At 42.4% G+C, this 22,282-nt stretch overlaps 1 protein-coding gene across 2 annotated transcripts in view; it reads left to right on the top strand.

Annotated features, from left to right (window-relative positions):
* USO1 (USO1 vesicle transport factor) overlaps positions 1-22,282 on the top strand; it is a 565,160-nt gene that overhangs the window by 28,544 nt on the left and 514,334 nt on the right. For both annotated transcript variants that reach the window (XM_069230285.1, XM_069230286.1), the window contains exon 2: positions 18,655-18,741. In XM_069230285.1, the coding sequence (XP_069086386.1) occupies positions 18,655-18,741 (87 nt within the window). The remainder of the gene's footprint in view (positions 1-18,654; positions 18,742-22,282) is intronic.

Below are 22,282 nucleotides of genomic sequence, written 5' to 3'. Positions count from 1 at the left end.
GCGCCTTCTTGAGGAGTTACCTTCCCCGCGGCCTCTCTCGCGGACCATCGCCGAAGCGGCCCGTCCAGGTGCAGCTTGAAGGGGGGGGGCAAGGGAGAATCCAGTCTGCTTTCGCATAAGTGTCCCTTGCTTTCAAGACATAGACTCTCTTCCTGACGCTCCCACTCTCGCCAACGATACTGTTTGGTGGGTTGGGCCGGAGCCTAGCAGGCATTGCTCTTCACGGACATGGCCAACACAGTGGTGAGCTGAGGTACATGGTGCACCAAGGAAAAACGGGCAGCTGGTTGGTGCTGGAAGTCCATTAAGCCGGCCTTGTTTGAGTCTGCTGGAGAATAAGCGGTTGAAATTTGTGAAGAGCGAGTTTGTCCTTTTGTACCCCAAATCGGAAGTCAGCTGTATTAGCCTCCTTGTGCCCCTAGCGCGGGTACTCTCTATTATGACCATGAATAAGCTCCGCTCAGGTCGTCTCCTTCTCCCAGGAAGGTCTTGCTCAAAAACTAAATCCAACCCCATACGGAACAAGGCCAACTCTGCACTCTTGCTGAAGGGACAATCGCAGAAGTATCTTGTCTCCTTTTGGGGTTGAGAGAATTCCTCACTACAGGAAACAAAAGGTGAAGTCATCTCTGCTGCACCCCTGGATTCAGAGTCACCTGGAGGCCCTCCTAGGGAGCCCCAAGGGGAGCTCTTAAGTGAGTCATTCCAAGCAGAAGCAAGCCAGGAAAAAGGAGCCAGGGTCTTGGAAGGGGGCCCTATAGCCCCCCTTGTCGAGTCTGTTGTGTCTGTTCGGCCCGCTTGGAACCAGCCAGGGCCACTGCATTGTTCCTCCTCTTCACCTGCCTGGCCAGTCAGCTCTCTTTTTCTATCTGACCTGGATCCGAAAAACTCTCTGGAAAGTGCTGCTATTATCTCTGCAGCGTCTACTGCTATCGGACCCTGTGACTTCACACTGCCAGACTTGGACCCAGTTTTATTCCAGAGATACGGCCCCCAGGCAAAAGACTCCTCACCTCTGTCTGTGATCCCTAGGTCCAAGGGCCTTCTCACTCCCGACGGGTCTGGAGCTGTTTAATAGTAATCCATAGTTACAAGACTCATTATACATCCAATCTCATTTGTCTGTGTCGCCGGCCTTAGATGTCAGTGGAATCCAGCCCATTCCACCTTTTGGAATCGGAGGTCAGGCTCTCAGCTTCTTTGTTCAATTTAGAAAACCTCCTTTCTTCTATCTTAAAGCTTTTGGAGAAATTCATAGGGGGCTCAGACTGTATCCTCAACTCCGTAACTGCAATTTTAGCGGAGATGACTAAAGATAAAAAGGAGGCTTCCGTCCTAGTGATGTAAAGTCACCACCGGTTAGTCCTGTGGACTTCATTCGATTTATTTTTGATTCTCCCACTCTGAAGGGCAATCCCCTGGTACAATGCGTCCAGCCCCCTACGAAGGTGTTCCCCATCTTTGAAAGAGCAGTCAACCAAAAAAAATGGGCCCACAATTTCGCCTCCGCCGTTACCTCCGGTAGAAGATCTTAAGAAGGGAACTATCGCCAAAGGTGGGGAAAAAAACCCAAGAGATTGAAGGAACCAAATCGTCGAATCAGCAAGAAAAAAATAAGGAAAGTACTGTTCCCCAAAGCAATAATTGATGTGACAATCTCTCCTCAAACTCATATAGAGCCACACGCAAAGCAGACTAGTATGCCCTCTCCGTGTAGGCCCAATTTTACTAAAAGGGGACCTCTAAGCATGCATTTAACTGATCTCTCTACCATTTCAGCTTTGAATCCAACCGCCTCTCCATTTCAGCCCCCCAGACGGGAGACCATTTCTACAGAATCCTCTGTTTTTTGCCCAGGGAAGGAGCTCCTTCAACAGGCTATAATATGGATTCTCAGATTATTTATTTATTATTATTTTTTTTTCACCATTTTTGATCCTGATTTAATTTTAAATAGGTCTACCTTGTTGAGATGCTTTTCTGAATCTAGTTTTTTTAATCACATCTCCAGCAATGATATTGCTCTTGTCTCCCTACGGATGGTCGGCAGTGGTTTCAGGGCTAGGGTCACCTTCCGCTCTTTGCGCTCGGCGAACCTGGTCCTCTCTCACGCTGACCTTCTGCAGTGTTGGGGTATTGATGTATTTCCACTCTCGTCTCACAATGCTCTCGGAGGGGAAAAGTTTGTGACCAAGAGCTCCGAGAGGCCCCATCCCCCGGTCCACTTTAAAGACACTGATTCTACCATATATAGATCTAGAGTAGATCTACAGGTTCTCAAAGTGACCCTAATAGGGAAGGATAGGCATGTGTTCCTGCGGGAGACACCACACGCTCCGAATCTTGTAGCCACCTCTGCCCTGGAAGATTGGGATTGGCTCCCGGGAGCCCTTGCGCATGAACGGGGACCCAGGGACCCACTCCAGCCTTTTTCCTAATAGAGGTTTAAAAATAATTTCCTGGAATGTAGCCGGGGTAAAATTTAGCAGGGAAAAGCGATCTTATCTCAGCACACTCCAACCAGATTTAATTTGTCTTCAGGAGACTTGGGCAGACATGGTCTTATTGTGGGATAATTATTTTGTAGTTGACTGTAAGGCCTTTACGTCTTGAAGGGGACATGCTAAAGGGGGGGTAGCTTGTTTATTGTCCAACACTCTCAAATGGGATTATTCCTGCTATAATGACCCCAGCAACCTCTTCTTGGCTCTTACAATTCGATTGCATAATGCCTTGCGAGGTTCTACTTCTCTGCTATTAATTAATGCGTATGTGCCCCCAGAGGCCGTGTACGATTCTCTGTTAGAAAGGGTCTTTGCCTTTATAGAGGATGCCTTAGATACCGAGTTCTCTCCACTGATGGCACTAATGGGAGATCTAAATTGCAAAATTACCAACTTTGCCCTAAGTCAAATGCGCGATGTAGAGAGAGAAACAGCGCTGCGTATCCCAGAATGTGTTTTCCCCCCTCTTATTAAAACAAACAAAAGGGGTAAACTTCTCCTTAGTCGTCTTAAAAAAAAAAAAAAAAAAAAAAATGACTGTATTATTGCTAATGGCAGGTCCACTTCGGATTCCCCCGCCTCTTTTATGCATATTTCTCCGGGGGGGAATGGCCATTTTAGACTATTTAGTACTTGGTTACTCCTCATTCGGTCTATTGGAAGATCTTAGGATAATAAGTACCCCCTATAGCGACCATAACTTGCTTTTTATCACCTTAGAAACCTCCATATTGTCGCTAGACTCTTGGAAATCCGGTGGGTTTACCCAGAGTTTTTCTAATAAGACTGGGAGGACCCACTGGAATTTTAAGAGGATTGTTGGTGTTTCTGCCATTTTAGCACCCGTGGTTGCTAATCTTATTAGTTGGGATGGAATGGAGTTGCAAAACCTTTCTGATTTCCTGAAGCAATTGGTGATTAACAACTTGTCTGGGGGGCATAAAGTAGCGCAGAAAACTATACCCCGCGTATTGCTTGACTTATATAGAGAAATAAATAACTTGTTTAGGGCCCAGTATTTAGTTTTCTCCAAGGAAAGGGAAATCAGGGTTGTTATATTAAAAAGGAGAAAGAAGCGGCTGAAGATTTGCCTTGCAAAAGAAGCGGGGGACAGGCTCTAGATCCAGCTCCGGGAAGCCGCAATGAAGGGCCAGGCAAGGCGTTTTTGGGCATTAGTGGGTGAAGGTTATTGGGACAAGAATCCGTCCACCCCCCCTCCGCTGCAATCACCGAAGCCTGCTGGTCAGAATACATCTCCTCCCTGGATGCCTCTAATGGGTTTGCACCCTTCCGGCTCCCAGAAAATCCAGGAATTTTCAGTCTCTTTCCCCCGTCAATAAAAGAGATTGACCGTGCTATTGGTGAGATGCGCTCTTCTGCTGCAAAGGGGCCAGACGAACTTCCTTTATCAGTTATAAAACAGGACAGGAGCTCTTGGTCTAAGATCTTATATGTGGTCTTTAGAAGATGTTTCCTCTCTAGATTTATTCCTCCCTCGTGGGTTGGTAGCATAATTGTACCCTAATATAAAAAGGGCGAACGATCCTTTCCTGGTAATTATCGTCAGATTGCACTCCTTGATGCGGTGGGAAACATTTTTACCAAATGTCTGCTCTCTAGAATAATGTCTTGGACAGAGCAGAATAACATCATCCCCTTGGAGCAATCTGGATTCAGGCGCAATCATAGTACCCTAGATAACATCATGGTGCTTCAAACTATTACGGAAAAATATGTAAAACTGAGAGGTGGGGTTGTTTATGCCGCCTTCATAGACTTCTCCACGGCCTTCGATAAAGTAGATAGAGATCTTCTATGGGCTAAGCTATGCAGCCTGGGGATACCTTTACCCCTCCTAGAGTTAATAATAGCTTTCCACTCCAATACCTGGTGTAGAATCCTCCTGGGAGGTGATAGAGGTTTATCCCACAAGATTTTTACATCTAACGGGTTAAAACAGGGTTGTCTACTTGCTCCCCTGCTCTTTTCCCTCTATATCTCTGATCTCCCCTCCCTTTTTGTCTAAGGGTAAGGGTTTTCCCCCGCTAGTGGGTGGGCGCCCAATTTGCTGCCTGTTATACGCTGACGACATCTTAATTTTTGATTTAACCCCTAAAGGCCTTCAGAGTAGTTTGCAGCGTTTGTCAAAATATTCTGACTCACATTATCTGAAGATCAATGTATCCAAAAGTAAGGTTCTGTCTCTTGGGGAAAATAAAGACGCCTTTCCTCAATAATCGTCGGATATTGGGCAACCAAAATCTTGAAATTGCGAAATCTTATCCCTTTTTAGGGAAAATCGTGAGCGGGAACCTTAGCGATGTTGCCCAAACGCCTCTAATAAAGCAAAGGCCGGAGGCCAGGCAACAGGTCTGGGGGCTCTATATACAGGCTCAGGGAGAACGCGCTTCCCTTACCTTTAATCAGCGTATCGAGTTAAAATTCCTGCATCCCTGTTATATGGGGTGAAACTCAAGACATCTCCAAATGGGGGTTCCTAAATCAAGCAGAGGGTAAAAGTCTCGGAAAATTATCTGTTAACACGGCAGCCTCAGTGGCGGCTCTAAGGCTGGAAATGGGGCTTAGAAGCGCATATGTTCAAGGATTAGCGGGGGTTATACGATTGGCCTTCTCAATTTTAAAGAGTGAAGAAAACACTATAAGATTACTATTAAAGAAAGAGCTCTTTTTAGCTAACAGCAAGGCCAAATTCGCCTTTTGTAAGAATTTTTCCATTGCTCTGGAAAGGTTGGAGCTGGATTGTAGCCAAGTTTTAGAATTTTCACTATTGCATTTGAGGGCGATTTTGAAGAATGCAACGTGGACCCTGAGCTTCCACCAAGATTTGGAGAGCTGTAAAAAACAGAAGCTCTTTTGCGAATATAGTTAACACTCTAGTAATAAAAAAAAACACAACCCTATCTCATTTGGAACATCCCTCATAGCGTTAGGCACTTTTGGACGCTGCTTCGACAGGGATTGCTCCCTTTGAACACACTATCAGCAAAATGGTATGGTATCGCAAAGGAGTGCATCTTTTGTCCGGCAGAATCTCAAGACTTATGTCACGTATTATTTGTCTGCCCTTCTCTTTTCCCATTTCGGCGTAAATGGTTAAAACCAATCTGTCTTGAGCTCTCTTTGCTGTCAGTGCCTGAGTTTCTCCAAGCCCTGTATGATCCTCCGAATGAAAGATTCTGTTTTTAAAATATTACATTTTTTAAAAATGTATTTTAAACTTATTTTAATAAATTCTTGTTGTATGGCAAGTCAGGTGGCTTGGTTAAATAAGTGGATCATTGTTTTTAACTTGTCCATAATAATAATATTACTATGACCTAACTTATGGGACTGAAGAAAGCTGGCCCCTTTTGATAGAGCGCGAGATTGGATTGTGAAAATGCTGTTTTTGCACAGGTATGTACCACCAACATTATGGTTAATTCAGTTCTGTCTTCCGACAGTCCGGTATTCTTACCTCTTTCAAATTGGTGCTTCATTGAGTGTCTATATACAAAGCCGGTACCCATGACATAGGCTTTCGATGTAATATTTTATTGTATTTATCATTTAATTTTAATTCTTTGTACTCAATTGGATGTAAAGTATAAATAGTAATTGTGACTCTTTGTTTATCTATACTACAAACTTTTATATGGTTTTTAGCTAGATGTAACTGGTAAATTCGATTTTTTGTTTGGTTGTAATATAAAATATATATATATATTTTTTTTTTTCTCTTTCTTTTGTTGTTCTTTTTTTTATGTGGACCTCAGTTGAGCTCCAAATCATAAATAAAATTGAAATATAGCATTTCACCTCGAGATCGAAGATATCTGACATAGTTGAGCAATTCTTCATGTCTTGGAGATGTAAGCCTAATCCAGTTTATACACCCTTCTGTCCTTTTCTTCAACATAAGACCGCACAGAAACTTGCTTTGGTTTGGTGATAAATGTACACTTGTACCTTCTTCCTCAGCAATGCCAAATATAATAAGAAAAAAGGTCAACCGAAATATTTTGATGCATGATTTCTGGCAATGTCTTATCCACACTTCTCCAAAATGATTGTATATTAGAGCAACTCATGAGCATGTAGATTTCCTGCTTTCTTGCTTTGACATTTGTAACACTTATCCTCTATTTTTTTCCAATTTTCACCAGCTTTGAAGTAGTCCAAAAGACCCTGTGTAAAGTTAACAGATGGTTCTTCCTGAGAGCCGCAGATTTAACCATAGTTTAGAGTGTACATAGATGCTTGCCTTAAATTACCTTCCAGATAAGTTTGAGCTCTATCTGCCCATCGAGCACCTTTCATTACCATTAAGCTATGCACTTCTTCCTTGTAGCATTATCTACTAGATCTTGTTTTTATTTTACTAGCCTTCTTCCATCTACCTTCCTTTGCTTTAAACCGGTTAGACATTTGGTGAAATTTGTACTTCAATAGGTTGTCATGTGTTTCCTACTTCAGCTGCTCCCATGGCAGCCCTCGTTTGTTTACTCCTGCCTCACTTACTGAATAGGAGCGTTTGTCCCTCACATATTCTGATGTACATGACGAATCTCGAATGGGGCTGAAACTTTCTAAAGTAAGGTATGCTCACTGTGCCTCTGAACCAAGCTACATCTGACTGATGACCCCGTATTAGAGTAAAACCATTCTTGGGTTGATGGTTCTCCGGCTCAGCGTGGACCTGGCCTGGAACTTCGGGCTGAACTTGTCCTATTGGAGCAGGTTTGAGACTGATTTGAATATGGCTGGGTCCAATCTGAAGTGGTGTGGGGGGCAAAGAATGATGCATTAGAATGCTACCCCAAGTGATTGCCACTGGTTAGACTTATTGCAAGCACTCATCCCCTCACTATTTGTGTGTTTGATGTACCACTCTAAGTGGCAATTGTATGCCCCGATGTGAGTGCTGTATTCACTGTACCTTTGGAACCAATCTACATGTGACTGATGAGCCCCACTCGGGTGAAACCAGCCTTGAGTTGCTTGTGTACCAATTATGGGACTAGTTGACTGGACTGTTTTTGTTGGAGCAAGTTCAAGACTGATTTGCATATGGCTGGGTCCAAACTGAGGTTGGAAGGGGAACAAAAGAAGGATGGTTTGAAATGCTACCTTGAGCAATTGCCAGTGGCTAGTCTAAAGCTAGCATTCCTTCCTTCACCTTTTGTGTGTTTTGATGTACCATTTTGTTATCTGGATAACTAGCACCCACTTTCTCCCACTCATTCTAAGAAAAAGGTGCAATCCTGCTCTCGGTTCTTAATGTCCTTGCTAAGGGTTTGATGTGTAAGGAAACCATAAGAGGGGATAAGGCCAAACCTGTCTTGTACCTCATAATAGGTTGAACTGTGTTGCCAGAGTAGGGATTATTAATATCCTTGCTCTAGATGTAGAATATATTAGTTGCATTGCCTGAGAGAATGTTTTTCCTGAAATTATTATTTCTTAGGAAATATATTAGATATTTCCAGCTGACCCTGTCAAAGGCTTTTATTGCAAGTGTTTTAACTGTTGAAGGGAGATTATAATCTTCTTCCAGGTCTGTAGTTCCTATGAAAGCAAGTGTTAACTCATGGACATATCTTCCCAGTAGAAACCCTTTTTGTTCATCTTGCATCAAACCCTCAGTTACTTTACTTAGTCTTCTTGCAAAGATAGTTGAGAATATTTGATAGTGTCAGGTCAACAACGATATAGGTCTATACGACACTCACTCCTTTAGGTTTTCGTCAGGTTTTAGTATTAAATGATGATGACCTCTCCCCATGCCAATGTAGTGCAGTTCTTTCCTTAAATATAGAGTTGAATAATTTACTCCAGATTGATATAATCCTGCCCACTAGTGCTCAGTAGACCTCATTTGTATGCTGTCTGGGCCTGGTGCTTTCCCTCTCTTACTTTTTTTTCATGACTTCCAGGAGCTCCTATTTCTGTATGACTCTGTTTAGCTCTGCCTTCTGGATCGTTTCTGCATTGGGAGAGGGTCAGATAATCATTTTTCCTCTTCCTGTTCTATATAAAGGTTCTGATAGAATCAAAGGAAGTTGTTTTAGTTTTTATAAAGCAGCATGCCTGAATCTCCATAATTGTATCTCTCTTTATGATATTTCAGGTCTGATCAGTCTTTATTTTCCATGCCAAAAATTCTCACATTTCTATCCTTATTCAAAATGTACTAATCTGTGGCATTCCCATCTCTTGCAAATTTTATCTTAAAGATTATGGGCCCGATTATGACCTTGGCGGATGGTATACTCCGTCACAAACGTGACGGAAATCCCGTCCGCCGTATTAGAAGTTCCATTATATCCTACGGAACTAGCAAAACGGCGGGCGGAATATTCATCACATTGTGACAGAGAATGAACTTGAAAGATGTATAAAAGACATATGAATGGCCCATTTTTTAGCTGATACATATCTTCTAATAAGGTGCACATTTAAAGCTAGTCCACTGTACTTAAACCTGGCCCAAAGCCAAAGTGAGTTGGGGAAAGAATCTTTCCCTTCACTACCCACTCCTCCAAATGTGAAAGAAGCACTCGTACTAATATTTTAGCAGGTGAGTCTATAAGGGAAATTGCCCTACAACAAGTTGGAGCTTGCTTATCACCTTTTTTTTAAATTGGGATAATTATAGCCAGTTCGCATAAAGAACGAATATTACTCTGAACTGAACTCCATAGGACATTTGTGACCAGCGGGCCCCAAAACTGCACCATTGTTTTCAATAAATCAACAGGGACCCATCGGGCCATGGCACTTTCCCTACCATAGATCGATTTTATTGCCGTCATAGCCTCCTGTAAATCGATAGGCATGCCTAATGCTATTGGGTTTAATTCCATGTGTGAATGATTTATAATTTCATTCCCTACTTGAAATTGTTCCTTCTCTGACTGAAAACCCCCTGCAAAATGTTGTACCCAAGCATCACCTGGAATAAGACATTCAACTGATATTGTCTCTTGCTCAGAAAAATATGGGTGATTTATCACCCTCCAGAACTTGGATGTATCCTTCATTGAGGTGGCTGCCATTTAATCTTCCTAAGCCTTTACTCTAATTTTAGATTTCCTCTCTTCTAATGTGGCCTTGTACTGGCACCTTGCCTTTTAACTTTTTCACCGGAACGAGGAATTGCTTTGAGCACTTTCTTTTTTTTAAAAGTTTTTGAGTGTGCAGCTGTACAAGCGGAATTGAACCAACAGTGTACTACCGGTTGCTGATTTTGACCTATCAATAACTAGTGCCCCAAAAATGGCACCACTTAACTGCTCATATTCCTGAACTAGAAACTCATGATTTGGTGGATGTGCTAAAAGATAGTTTTTTAATTATCTTGAATGATTTGCTCGTTAAATGCACTTGATCCACCTTTTCCCATTTAATTTGCATGCCTGCATTTCTGTTAAAAGCTAAATTTCCACCCCCTTCTCTGTTCTTTAAACCAAGTTTAATATTGTAACCTAGTTTGATGCACAAAGGGTTATGGTCACTGCCACTATGTGGAGTGATCTTAAAATCCTGAATTAAATGAGAGGCATCTGAGCGAGTAACGATAAAATCTATGGAACTCACCTGTGAAGTCCCTTTGAAAATCCCCACTTTTAAATTATTTTGAGGCACCACCTCAGTAGAGAAAAAAGATCAAATTTACTTATAAGTGTTCAAAGCATCCCCTGCTTCTGTATGTCTAATATGGGTCACCATTTCTCTACCCTCAATTAAAAACCTACACAAATCTTAATCCTCTACTTGGCATAAAGGCATATTAAAATCTCCTACTCAAAGATTAATTACCTCATTATCCTGAAAGCAGGAGGAAGATTCGAGGAAATCCATTGCGCCTCGAGAACTCCTTTTAAAGAACTGTACGGAACATTGTTATAATAAATAAATAGCTTTCCTCCCCCCAATCAATAATAAAACAAACATGAAGTAAGGTGAAGACCATTGTAATGTTGCCTTTATCTTTTCTGAATTAAGGGAGATAAGGATAGCACTTCCACCTCTGGCCCCACCTGCTAAAAACAGAATCGCTGGTTGGTATATGGTTAAATAACCATCCATATGAAAAGGATCAGTCAACCATGTCTCCTGGAGGCAGATAATATCATACAAGGACACACAGTTTAACTAGTCCAGATTGTGTATTTTAGAACGGACTCCCACAATGTTACTGCTAATCAATGTTAAAGGTGTTTGGCCTGCTTTAGTGTCTAACTCTTCCAAAGTTTGGGGTTGGGGTGAGGTCTTTGAGTGGAGAACTCGGAGAGCCCGCCTCTCCCTGTAGGAAGTATGGTTTTTGACCTGCTTCTCCTCCTAGATCATCTAAATCGCCCTTTCATGCAAGGATTCCAGATGATTTTAAAGTCAATCATTGGTGTCTAAGGAACTCAGTGTCTCAAAACGATTTGAGATGGGAACATTTAAATGAGCTTGTACGAACAGCAAACCTAGGTTTAAGCTTTGTGTCACTTTTGTGAATCTGTGAATAGGACAGATGGATCATAAAAATAACCTAACTGGGTGGGCTTGAATCCCTTCTTTAGCCCAGCGCAATAATGCAAATCTGCCAATAAGCGCCTCACCAGATTAGGATCTTTTAAATGAATCACTATGCAGTCTCCCACAGAGGAGTTCCTTTTTGGACCAGCCCATTTCACTCTTTGTGCAGAAAGGATTGTATTTTTTAGATCCTCTGGGGAAACAAAATTTTGCCCTCAGCCAGTGAGCGGACTCTCTCATAAGAGCTTTTGTGTTTTCCTTATCACTCGGGGCTAAAGGAGGCACATTCTCCAGTACAAAAACATACAGTGCACTTTGAGGTGGTAAATGCCAGACCTCTTCCAAATTAGCAATAATATTACAACGTGGGGAATTTAAGAACATAGGATGATTCATATTTTGCTCTCTCGAGATGCATGTCTGCTCTATTTGATAATTGCTAGCTTGTGCTGGATCTTGGGCCAATCTTTCTTGTGCCCGGCCTATGTGGGTCATAATCTACTTTTTCTGCAACCAACACACTATGGGTTTTTCCCAACATAAGTGTCTCTTTATTTGCTATTTGTTGTGACGAGCTGTCCACGTAGGCTTGCAAATGGCCCATCTTCTTGGCAACCAACTTATTTAATCCCCTCTCACCTCCGGCGTATACAAAACATTTTTAATGTAGAAACGATGTTGTGGATAAAGTAATTTAATATATCCTTCCCCAATATGCATTCTTTTAATTTGTCATCAACCACCTGCTCCCCTCCTTAATTTTGCATGTGTATTGCATCACTTTTTTGGACCTAAAATACCCATATTCTTCCCCCCCTCCATTGTCTTTTTCATCAGTGGAGAACCCGCCAGGGAAAAATCACTAGTTTTTTCTCCTGTCCGGGATCACGGCCTGCATGACAGTGTGAGGAGAGTGCACTTTTTGCCCATCCTGGGGAAGGAATATATCGGAGGGCCTTAGGAAGTGGTTCCAGGGGTGGCCTTTGTGCCAATTTCTGTATGGCCCCAATTTTACCTCCACTTGCTCCAATTCGATCTTTATCGCTTCCATCACAGATGATAAATAATTTGTAGTTGTCGATTGAGCTGAAGAACCAGATCTACCTTTGTTACTTTGCACATTTTTTCTTCCTCTTTCCCATTATGGCGGTAATACTCACATGCCTTACTTGTCCAGACAGGCAGAATCATCCAAAACACAAGAGAGAGGTCCCATCCTGGCCTTTTCCGTGTGATGATGGGTGAAGACGCAGCCGGGCGTACACCTGGGCATGTCCCGCGCTGCGGGACGGCAGTGCTGATTTTAAGTGCATAGATGGTCCCCACCTTTACCTCACTGGCAGGGCAGCTTGGGGCTTGTAGTCCACCCCCCAAGGTACACCCCAAAGTCTCCTGTGCTGTGGGATTGTGGCTGATTGGAAGTGCATAGATGGTCTCTACCTTCACCTCACTGGCAGGGCAGCCTGAGGACAATAAGCCTCCTAACCAACATAGGTAGGTCTGCTACATACCCCAGTAGTGCTTCTAAGGCAGGCGAGCGGTCAGGACCAAAGTACAGCCATTAATGAATCCTGTGATCTCATTCACCTTGTGCTTAAAGATGTTATCGCTAGATAACCTCAGCCAAGATGTAAGAAATCTGCCCTATCCCTTAAACAACATCAACACTTCGGACTTACTGAGGCAACATATTTATTCATAGTAACTAGAGCCCACCAATTACATTATTTCTAAATTTAAAATGCAGGAGTTAATGTCTATAATTCATAGAAAAGATTTTAGTTTGAAAACAGCAGTACTTCCACACTGTCCTCAATCATTACACCAAGGTCTTTTTCCCCACTGTCTTTTGGCAAAAAAAAGCCATCTGTCCTCTCTTCCAAAATACAGTTTGTATAACTTAGATGTCCAATCCTATTATTTTCAGAGTTCTATTATTTTGCCAGAGGGGTAAATCTAGATGGCACCCAAGGAATGTTGTAAATGGAGTTTTAGTCAAAAGTCAGACTCGAAAATAAGAAAATATTTTGACTGAGCAGGTAGGGTTCTAGACATTTATTGCTAGGGAATAATGGACCACGCAGTTTGATTTGATCTTTGGTGCATAATATATTGTTCAGTGAGCCTATTGCTATAAGTTCCATCTGAATCATACAAACACATAGTGGCAGTCACTACTTTGTAATTTTAGTTAGGTCAGAGTGTCCATAGGAAGAATATTTTTTTGGTTTACTAATAAATTTGGCACAGCTTGGCGAAACGTTCCAAAACACAGTTCATCTGCCTCAGCTCCTACGCAAAAAGTTTTTTCAGTCAAGTGGGGATGTGTGAGGAAAAAGGATGAGGTGGTGTCCTAAAATGTTTTTTTTTTCCCTGTTGCTTTCCACAGGAAATATTGGGACACAATAAAAGAAAAATAGCTGAACAGAATTACACCAAATTTGGCAGAAAGTTAGAACTCAAAAAACGCGATTTTTGTTATTCATTAGTTGATGTAAATTTGTCCCGCCATTTTCGAGAAATTTGCATTTAAATTAGTGATATCTGGACAGTTGGTTCTCCAGTACTCCAGCAGTATGCATATTAATTAAATAGAAGGACTTGATTGGCTGAGAGGATTTTTTTTTTCCCCCTCATCTGTCATTTTGGTCCTACGGGACCAGAATCCTCTCACGGGATCAAGTGATCTGGTTGACTGAAGAAAAATGATACAGCGCCATTACAGGAATCAGTTCCTTTGTCTTGAAGTTAAAATTAAAATAACATTTAAGGGTACAGGTTAGGTGTGCCCTGACCTCTTGGATCTTCTGGGAAGGTGGGGGTGGGGGGGGGGGGGCAGGGGGGGAGAACGGCCCAGATGAAGCCCCAGAAAAGGCCATAAGGTTTAAGTAAAATTAAAAAAAGCAATGTGCTGCAGATTCTAAAGTACTCCTGAGAGACCCAGCATGGTCCCCATGTTATTCTGAGGTACCCTCACAGGAGACGTTTCATTGAGAGACTGCACATGCTTCAGTAAAGGTAACTGGCATGGTCTTGCTATACCGCAGGTAACTCATGCTCGGTGGTAATGTTTTAAAAAAAAAAAAAAAAAAAAAAAAAGGAGAAAGAAAGAAAGACAAATGTGACGTGAATGGCTGCCTGATTGCACAGTGGTGGTGGCTGAGCACAACTCCAAAGGCTGTGCACATCCTTTGAGGTTGTGCCCAGCTCCACGGCCAACCCAATGCTAATGCTGCACACAGTTGGGCACCTACTTGGGGTTGAGAACAGAGCCTTGCCACTCGCCAGACCCTGCATTCAGCCTCATTCTGTGCATGGCCTAAAGCTATGCTTACCAAGGGAGCTGGATGATTGTGATTAAAAATAAAAATAAAAAAAAACTTAAATTAACTGGGGGGAAAAAAGGTTAATGTGGGGTTATAGTTGGGTATAGCAAAAATATTTTCATGACATTGAAAAAAACAAAAGTCAACTGGAAAAACCAAAGGTGAAAGTGCCACTTTGGTTAGATAAGGTAATAAGATTTTTTCTCACATTAAAAAATAAATTAAAAAAAATAGAAATTCACTGAGGCAAAGGGTAACGTGAAGTTATAGGTGTTGTAATAATATCAGAACAAACATTTGAAAAACAAATAAACTGAAATTCATCAGTTACAGTTTACTGAGCTAACTATAACTTGCACCGTCACAGTTCACTGCTTACAACCTCCCATATTTTGCTGCTGATTACACGTTAAATGAAATAATTGATCCAACAAACATGAGTTTGCTATAAGCTTTTCATATTGCAAAGAATTCAGCAAGGTACATGTTCACCCAATTTTCCATAACATCCATAGTTGTAGTACTAGTGGGTGTATCCTTTCGAAAAAAGCAGATTATAATGCATATCTTTGAAGCTACCCCAATAGGTAAATATTATGAGTTTTTTAACTGGTATTAGGGGATTAAGAAATGTAATGGCTCTGTAGACGTTGAGATTAGGAAATCTTCAAACCTTGAATACCGTTCAAAAACAGTGATTGCTTGTTATTTATCTTATTATTTATCTAAATGGGGTATCCCTGGTATGTCATCTGATGCAGAATTGTAGGAGCTCAGGTGTACAGTAGTCAATTATAAAGCAGGCCCTACCAAGCCCTATAGACTCCCTACGTAGTATGTAAAAGTATTCTACACATATTCCTGAAATTAGCAAAATAATGTACCCACATTTTAACAATATTTGCAGTCATACTGCAACTTGAACAGTCTATTTGTCACTCGTAAATTAAACAACAACAATTTATGTCACTGAACATTTGGAAATAAATATCTGCATTTTATAAATTTCCAGTTTCTGTAGAAAAATACAGTAGCAGTACATGACAATGCAACTTTAACTTCAGCATGTACACAAACATTCACAGGTGAATAATGTATTGTAAGAATTTGTTTTAGTTTTTCTGACTTTTATTGTGATAAGAGACATTCATATTAAGGCCCATTTGAAACAACCATCTGCCACTCCCACTGTTTATCCTCCCAGTACTTTGCTTTAATGAAGTACTACTTGCAGTTACAACTTCACTGGTAGCTAAAGTGTGCACCATATACCTTTTACCATACAGAATTAGAATAGTTTCAAGTGCTACACAGATTCTGTTTGAGGAGCACTAGCTTGGTGATGTCATCAGTGAAGTCACTGAATGCCATTAGTTATGCAGTATATGAGATTAAAAGTGGTGCATGAAGGAGGCCCAACTTATGAATAGTTAGTAAACTGTAACTTGTAAATGTAAGGGTGTTTTTTATAAATTTACTTTGTATTTATAACAATACTTTATATGTCACTTTCCTCCCTCCCCAGGGTTTTTTTTACTGTAAGCTTATATAACTATAACTTTATTTATTTATATACACACACACACACACACACACATACTTATTCATCACCTACTTGCGATAACCAGTAGGTAGTTCTAGTTAGGACCAACTTTTCCCATAAACGATTTTTTGTTTGTTTTGCTAATAACTTTGGTGCTGCTTGACACATGTTCACAAATAAATTCAAAATTAGTTTTCCAGTTACATCAGCTGCTGTCTAGGTAGCTTTGGGGTAATTATGTGAAGACAATTTAGATTAGTAAATGATAAGCAGTTGTAATAACTCATCCCTCATTGAGAGGATAGCGTCATCTTGTGTTTGACTAGCTGAAATTGATGACGGTCTCTGACATAAAAATCTGAAAATCTAGGCCGCGTTCCCACACCATATTGACATGCCAAGGCCAATTTGCCCATACTTTACTTCTCGTTCTGCCCACTCCCTGTGCCAGTAATAGCTTATTATTCCTTCCCAATGCGTTACCATCAAGGGTCTCATCTGCTCTTTCTTCAGTGCAGCCAGTTTGCGTTGGCAACCTGTGTCTACTTTCTCTAATAGCCCACCTACCTTTATTGCTTAGCTATCGCTATTCTCATAATACAGACAGTGAAGGCCTACCAGAAGTTTGAATATACAGTGACTGTTCCCATCAGAACATTTCCAGGATTAGGTCAAGGGAGGGTACCACCAATTGGTATATTATGACACTGTCACAGGTATTAGGAGACCAAGTACAACTGGGGAGTAGTAAGATAGTGTGCATGGTGCCACTAAATACCTACTAACCAGTAGTCTGTGAGAAGCTCATGCACTGAGGAGTAATAGGTGCATAGTCTCACAGGCCATTTTTTAAGTCTTCAGTCGGCCACCAATCTATAATCTTTTTGCGGACTATGTAGGGGGTGCACTAATCTGGAGTGATTTAGAGAAAGGGGGTATATTCTCTCCTACTTGGATACTTAAAGCTCAGTTAAAACCAGCCCCTACACTAAGGGCCTCATTTCGAGTTTGGTGGGTGGCTGTGGCTGCCTGCCTAACTCTTTCGGATGGAAAACTGTGACTCCGGTTTTCTGCCAGCTGGTTTTTGCGCGGGGCTAGCAGAATACTCACCACAACACTGACAAAGTTGTGGTGCGTCGGGTGCAGCAGCACCTGTCACGCTTTTCACTGCCCAGAATTCGGGAAGTGAAAAGAGTGACAGGGCTGTCCATGTGAACCCCTCTTTCTCAGCCTTTGCGTGGCGGGGTGACCGGCATGCAAAGGCTGGCGGAAATGCGGGCCGTGGCAGATTGAGACCGGCGGCTCTGCCAGGCCGTTGGCTGGTGGCAATCTGGCAGTGCCAGCAGTCGGAGAGTGGCGGCTCAAACACAGTCATAATGTGGCGGTCGGACCGCCTCTATTTGTGGTGGTCCGAGCTCCATCGCGCATCTGGTGGTCCATGGACCACCAGACTAGTGATGAGGCCCTAAATCTTAAGAGTTTCTGCATTTGCCCAGTAATTGTGCAATATCTGCAAATAATACCTACAGAAACACTTGAACATTTTTGATAGAATTAGCCTAACCTTAAACAATGTAGACTGATGAGAGCAGAGTAATGCAGGTTTCCTAGTCAGAACTGGACACAGTTAATTTGTAGGAGATTAGTAGATGTTGGGAACGAGTGGTGAACTTCTCCCATCTGTTTGTGATGTGTGGTAGTCAAGAAGATATGGACTGATAAATGTAACAGAATTTCCTTAGTTCTCGAACAGTAATTTTGAAATTGGGCTGAAAATGATGCACGTTGTGTTCAACTGTGCGTCACCATTTACTTTTCTTACTGTATCGGAGTGGTAAATATAAGTTAACCAAACAGTTCTTGCTGCGTAACTTAGGTTTTCTGTGAACATCTGCGAAGACCAGAGTTGCTCGTAAATTCCCTTCAACCATTCTGGAAAAACTTAAAACACTAAGAACATCATTTGAAGTGATTATTTAATTGTTCATGATTATATTTTACTCCTTTTTTTTTTTTTTTTTTTTTCTTTTTTTACCTTTGGGAATGGTTTTGTCTTATTTCTCCTTGTTGCTTTTCCCTTTTTGTTGCTGGACTTTTTTTTTCTTAAGCTGTTTTCTTTGCCTCTTATTTAATGACTTTTCAAACCACCCGTCCTCTTCTGAATCCTTAAGACTGCTTTTCTAATGTTAAACTATTGCAACGTTATTCTTGAAACATTTGTAATTGTTCTTACCATCTGTATCATTGATAAATCATAAATAAAATACATATTTAAGAAACATATCACTACTGATAGAGAGCTCGTCCTTTTAATGCCTCTTTGCTTCATTGTCCATGGCTTCTGCTCTACAGTTGCTACAGTGCACTAAAATACACTGCCCAGGCGCAATACCAGTTTACATAGATAAATAATTATATTTATAAATTACATTTTCTGGTCTGAGTACTTCCAAGTCATTAATACATCAGAGTATGCTGAAGATGCCCAGGCTTTGCTTTTGCTCTGGGATTTTGATTACTACTTTCTTCTATAACCTTTTGTCTATATATTTTTGTATGTATTTTTTAATGTTTCATCTGAACTGCACTTTTCATTTATATCTATTTCTGTTCTATTTTTTTGGTTTTATGGAGTTTTCTGTATAGTTGCTGTTGCTGAATCAGATGTACTAGCACCAAAAGTAATTGGTTTTTACTCCTTTGTTTTTTATTTTTTTATTTTTTATTTTAACCCCTGTTTTATTGTTTTTAGATCCAGAAACTGTGTGACAGAGTGGCGTCCTCAACATTACTAGACGATCGAAGGGATGCAGTGCGTGCACTCAAGTCGTTGTCAAAGGTTGGTTTATAAAAATGGTGCAAGGTCTGGTTGAGTTAGCATTTTTATTTACCATAGTCATTGGGCAGTATGTAGCAACTGAGGTGGCTAAAAGGTGAAACAGACGGTTAAGATTTAAGCACGGTTAATTTTGGTGGTTTGTTAGCTAACATGAAGTGCACTGGTATCATTTCCCATTTCCATAAAGCAGACTTTGTTTCAGAAAACTCTGCATCACAGTTGTTGTTGTTAACCGTGACAGCAGCATAGCCAATAGATGATGCCTTATGAAGTTTGAATTGGACACATACTCATTTCAAGGCACCCTATTTCTCTGTGAGAGTCTTTGCGTATCCTGTTTAATTTCAAGTACCATTAACAAAAAATCCCCCTAAAATTCACTTTAAAAAAAATGTATTTATATATTTTTTAGAATCATTGAAGTCAAATAATCCAGACTCTGGCTAAACCTTCTATTCTAGGGTTTGATCCCCAGTGAAGGACTTAATCACCATTGAAGGGTTTTTTAAGAGGATGTGTGATGTATACCGTTTCACTGGAAAATTAAATAGTTTGACACAATGTACAACTTTCTTCCTGTTATGTAACCTGCAACTTTGGGGATGCTTTGTGGGTGGGGGGGATGACAGCTTCATTGAGTCACATTAAGTTCATGCTTACAAGAAATGATGCGGTTGACGTCTTGCATTATGTATATTCTTTTACTTCTTGCTAGTTTTAACTTGCGGTTTATTTCCTCTTTGTTCTATTTCTTCTTGCCTCCCCATTTCCCTCTATACTCTGTCATTCATGTTTATCTATTGTACTTTGCATGCTCCAGAGACCCCACTGCATTTGCTGCTCCATATTTGGTACTTGCCTATAGACTGCTCTTAGACGTTTGTTGTTGGTGATCTTTTGTGTATAATACCAATACTTCAAGTGGACTTTGGGCCAGTCAATTGCTTATCATCTGTAAAGAAATGGCTCCCTGTTACAGTTACCCCCCACTTTTGCCTGATACTGATGCTGACTTGACTGAGAAGTGTGCTGGGACCCTGCTAACCAGGCCCCAGCACCAGTGTTCTTTCACCTAAAATGTACCATTGTCTCCACAATTGGCACAACCCTGGCACCCAGGTAAGTCCCTTGTAACTGGTACCCCTGGTATCAAGGGCCCTGATGCCAGGGAAGGTCTCTAAGGGCTGCAGCATGACTTATGCCACCCTAGGGACCCCTCACTCAGCACAGAAACACTGCTTGCCAGCTTGTGTGTGCTGGTGGGGAGAAAATGACTAAGTCGACATGCACTCCCCTCAGGGTGCCATGCCAACCTCACACTGCCTGTGGCATGGGTAAGTCACCCCTCTAGCAGGCCTTACAGCCCTAAGGCAGGGTGCACTATACCACAGGTGAGGGCATATGTGCATGAGCACTATGCCCCTACAGTGTCTAAGCAAAACCTTAGACATTGTAAGTGCAGGGTAGCCATAAGAGTATATGGTCTGGGAGTCTGTCAAAAACGAACTCCACAGCTCCATAATGGCTACACGGAATACTGGGAAGTTTAGTATCAAACTTCTCAGAATAATAAACCCACACTGATGCCAGTGTTGGATTTATTAAAAAATACACACAGAGGGCATCTTAGAGATGCCCCCTGTATTTTACCCAATTGTTCAGTGCAGGTCTGACTGGTCTCTGCCAGCCTGCTGCTGAGAGACGAGTTTCTGACCCCATGCGGTGAGAGCCTTTGTGCTCTCTGAGGACAGAAACAAAGCCTGCTCTGGGTGGAGGTGCTTCACACCTCCCCCCTGCAGGAACTGTAACACCTAGCAGTGAGCTTCAAAGGTTCAAGCTTCGTGTTACAATGCCCCAGGGCACTCCAGCTAGTGGAGATGCCAGCCCCCACTTTTGTCGGCAAGTCCAGGAGAGATAATGAGAAAAACAAGGAGTCGTCACTGGCCAGTCAGGACAGCCCCTAAGGTGTCCTGAGCTGAGGTGACTCTGACTTTTAGAAATCCTCCATCTTGTAGAAGGAGGATTCCCCCAATAGGAATAGGGATGTGCCCCCCTCCCCTCAGGGAGGAGGCACAAAGAGGGTGTACCCACCCTCAAGGACAGTAGCCATTGGCTACTGCCCTCCCAGACCTAAACACACCCCTAAATTCAGTATTTAGGGGCTCCCCAGAACCTAGGAACTCAGATTCCTGCAACTTACAGAAGAGGACTGCTGAGCTGAAAAACCCTGCAGAGAAGAAGAAGACACCAACTGCTTTGGCCCCAGCCCTACCGGCCTGTCTCCCTCCTTCAGAAGAAACCTGCTCCAGCTACGCTTTCCCTGGGACCAGCGACCTCTGAATCCTCAGAGGACTGCCCTGCTTCCAAGAGACCAAGAAACTCCCAAGAACAGCGGCTCTGTTCAACAAAGACTGCAACTTTGTATCCAGAGGAGCAGATTTAAAGAACCCTGCAATCCCCGCAAGAAGCGTGAGACTTGCAACACTGCACCCGGTGACCCCGACTCGACTGGTGGAGAACCAACACCTCAGGGAGGACCCCCAGGCGACTCCAAGACTGTGAGTAACCAAAGTTGTCCCCCCTGAGCCCCCACAGCGACGCCTGCAGAGGGAATCCCGAGGCTCCCCCTGACCGCGACTGCCTGACTCTAAAATCCCGACGGCTGGAAAAGACCCTGCACCCGCAGCCCCCAGCACCTGAAGGATCGGAACTCCAGTGCAGGAGTGACCCCCAGGAGGCCCTCTCCCTTGCCCAGGTGGTGGCTACCCCGAGGAGCCCCCCCCTTGCCTGCCTGCACCGCTGAAGAGACCCCTTGGTCTCCCATTGAAATCCATTGGAAACCCGACGCTTGTTTGCACACTGCACCCAGCCGCCCCCGCGCTGCTGAGGGTGTACTTCCTGTGTGGGCTTGTGTCCCCCCCGGTGCTCTACAAAACCCCCCTGGTCTGCCCTCCGAAGACGCGGGTACTTACCTGCTGGCAGACTGGAACCGGGGCACCCCCTTCTCTCCATTGAAGCCTATGCGTTTTGGGCACCACTTTGAACTCTGCACCTAACCGGCCCTGAGCTGCTGGTGTGGTGACTTTGGGGTTGCTCTGAACCCCCAACGGTGGGCTACCTTGGACCCCAATTTGAACCCCGTAGGTGGTTTACTTACCTGCAAGAACTAACATTACTTTACCTCCCCCAGGAACTGTGAAAATTGCACTGTGTCCACTTTTAAAACAGCTAAATGTGTTTTATGTAAAAAGTATATATGCTATTGTGATTATTCAAAGTTCCTAAAGTACTTAACTGCAATACCTTTCAAATGAGATATTACATTTAGAATTTGAACCTGTGGTTCTTAAAATAAACTAAGAAAATATATTTTTCTATACAAAAACCTATTGGCCTGGAATTGTCTCTGAGTGTGTGTTCCTCATTTATTGCCTGTGTGTATGTACAACAAATGCTTAACACTACTCCTTTGATAAGCCTATTGCTCGACCACACTACCACAAAATAGAGCATTAGTATTATCTCTTTTTGCCACTATCTT

Source organism: Pleurodeles waltl, chromosome 1_1 (assembly GCF_031143425.1).
Source record: "Pleurodeles waltl isolate 20211129_DDA chromosome 1_1, aPleWal1.hap1.20221129, whole genome shotgun sequence".
Classification (NCBI taxonomy): Eukaryota; Metazoa; Chordata; class Amphibia; order Caudata; family Salamandridae; genus Pleurodeles; species Pleurodeles waltl.
This window is presented reverse-complemented; position numbering and strand designations above follow the sequence as displayed.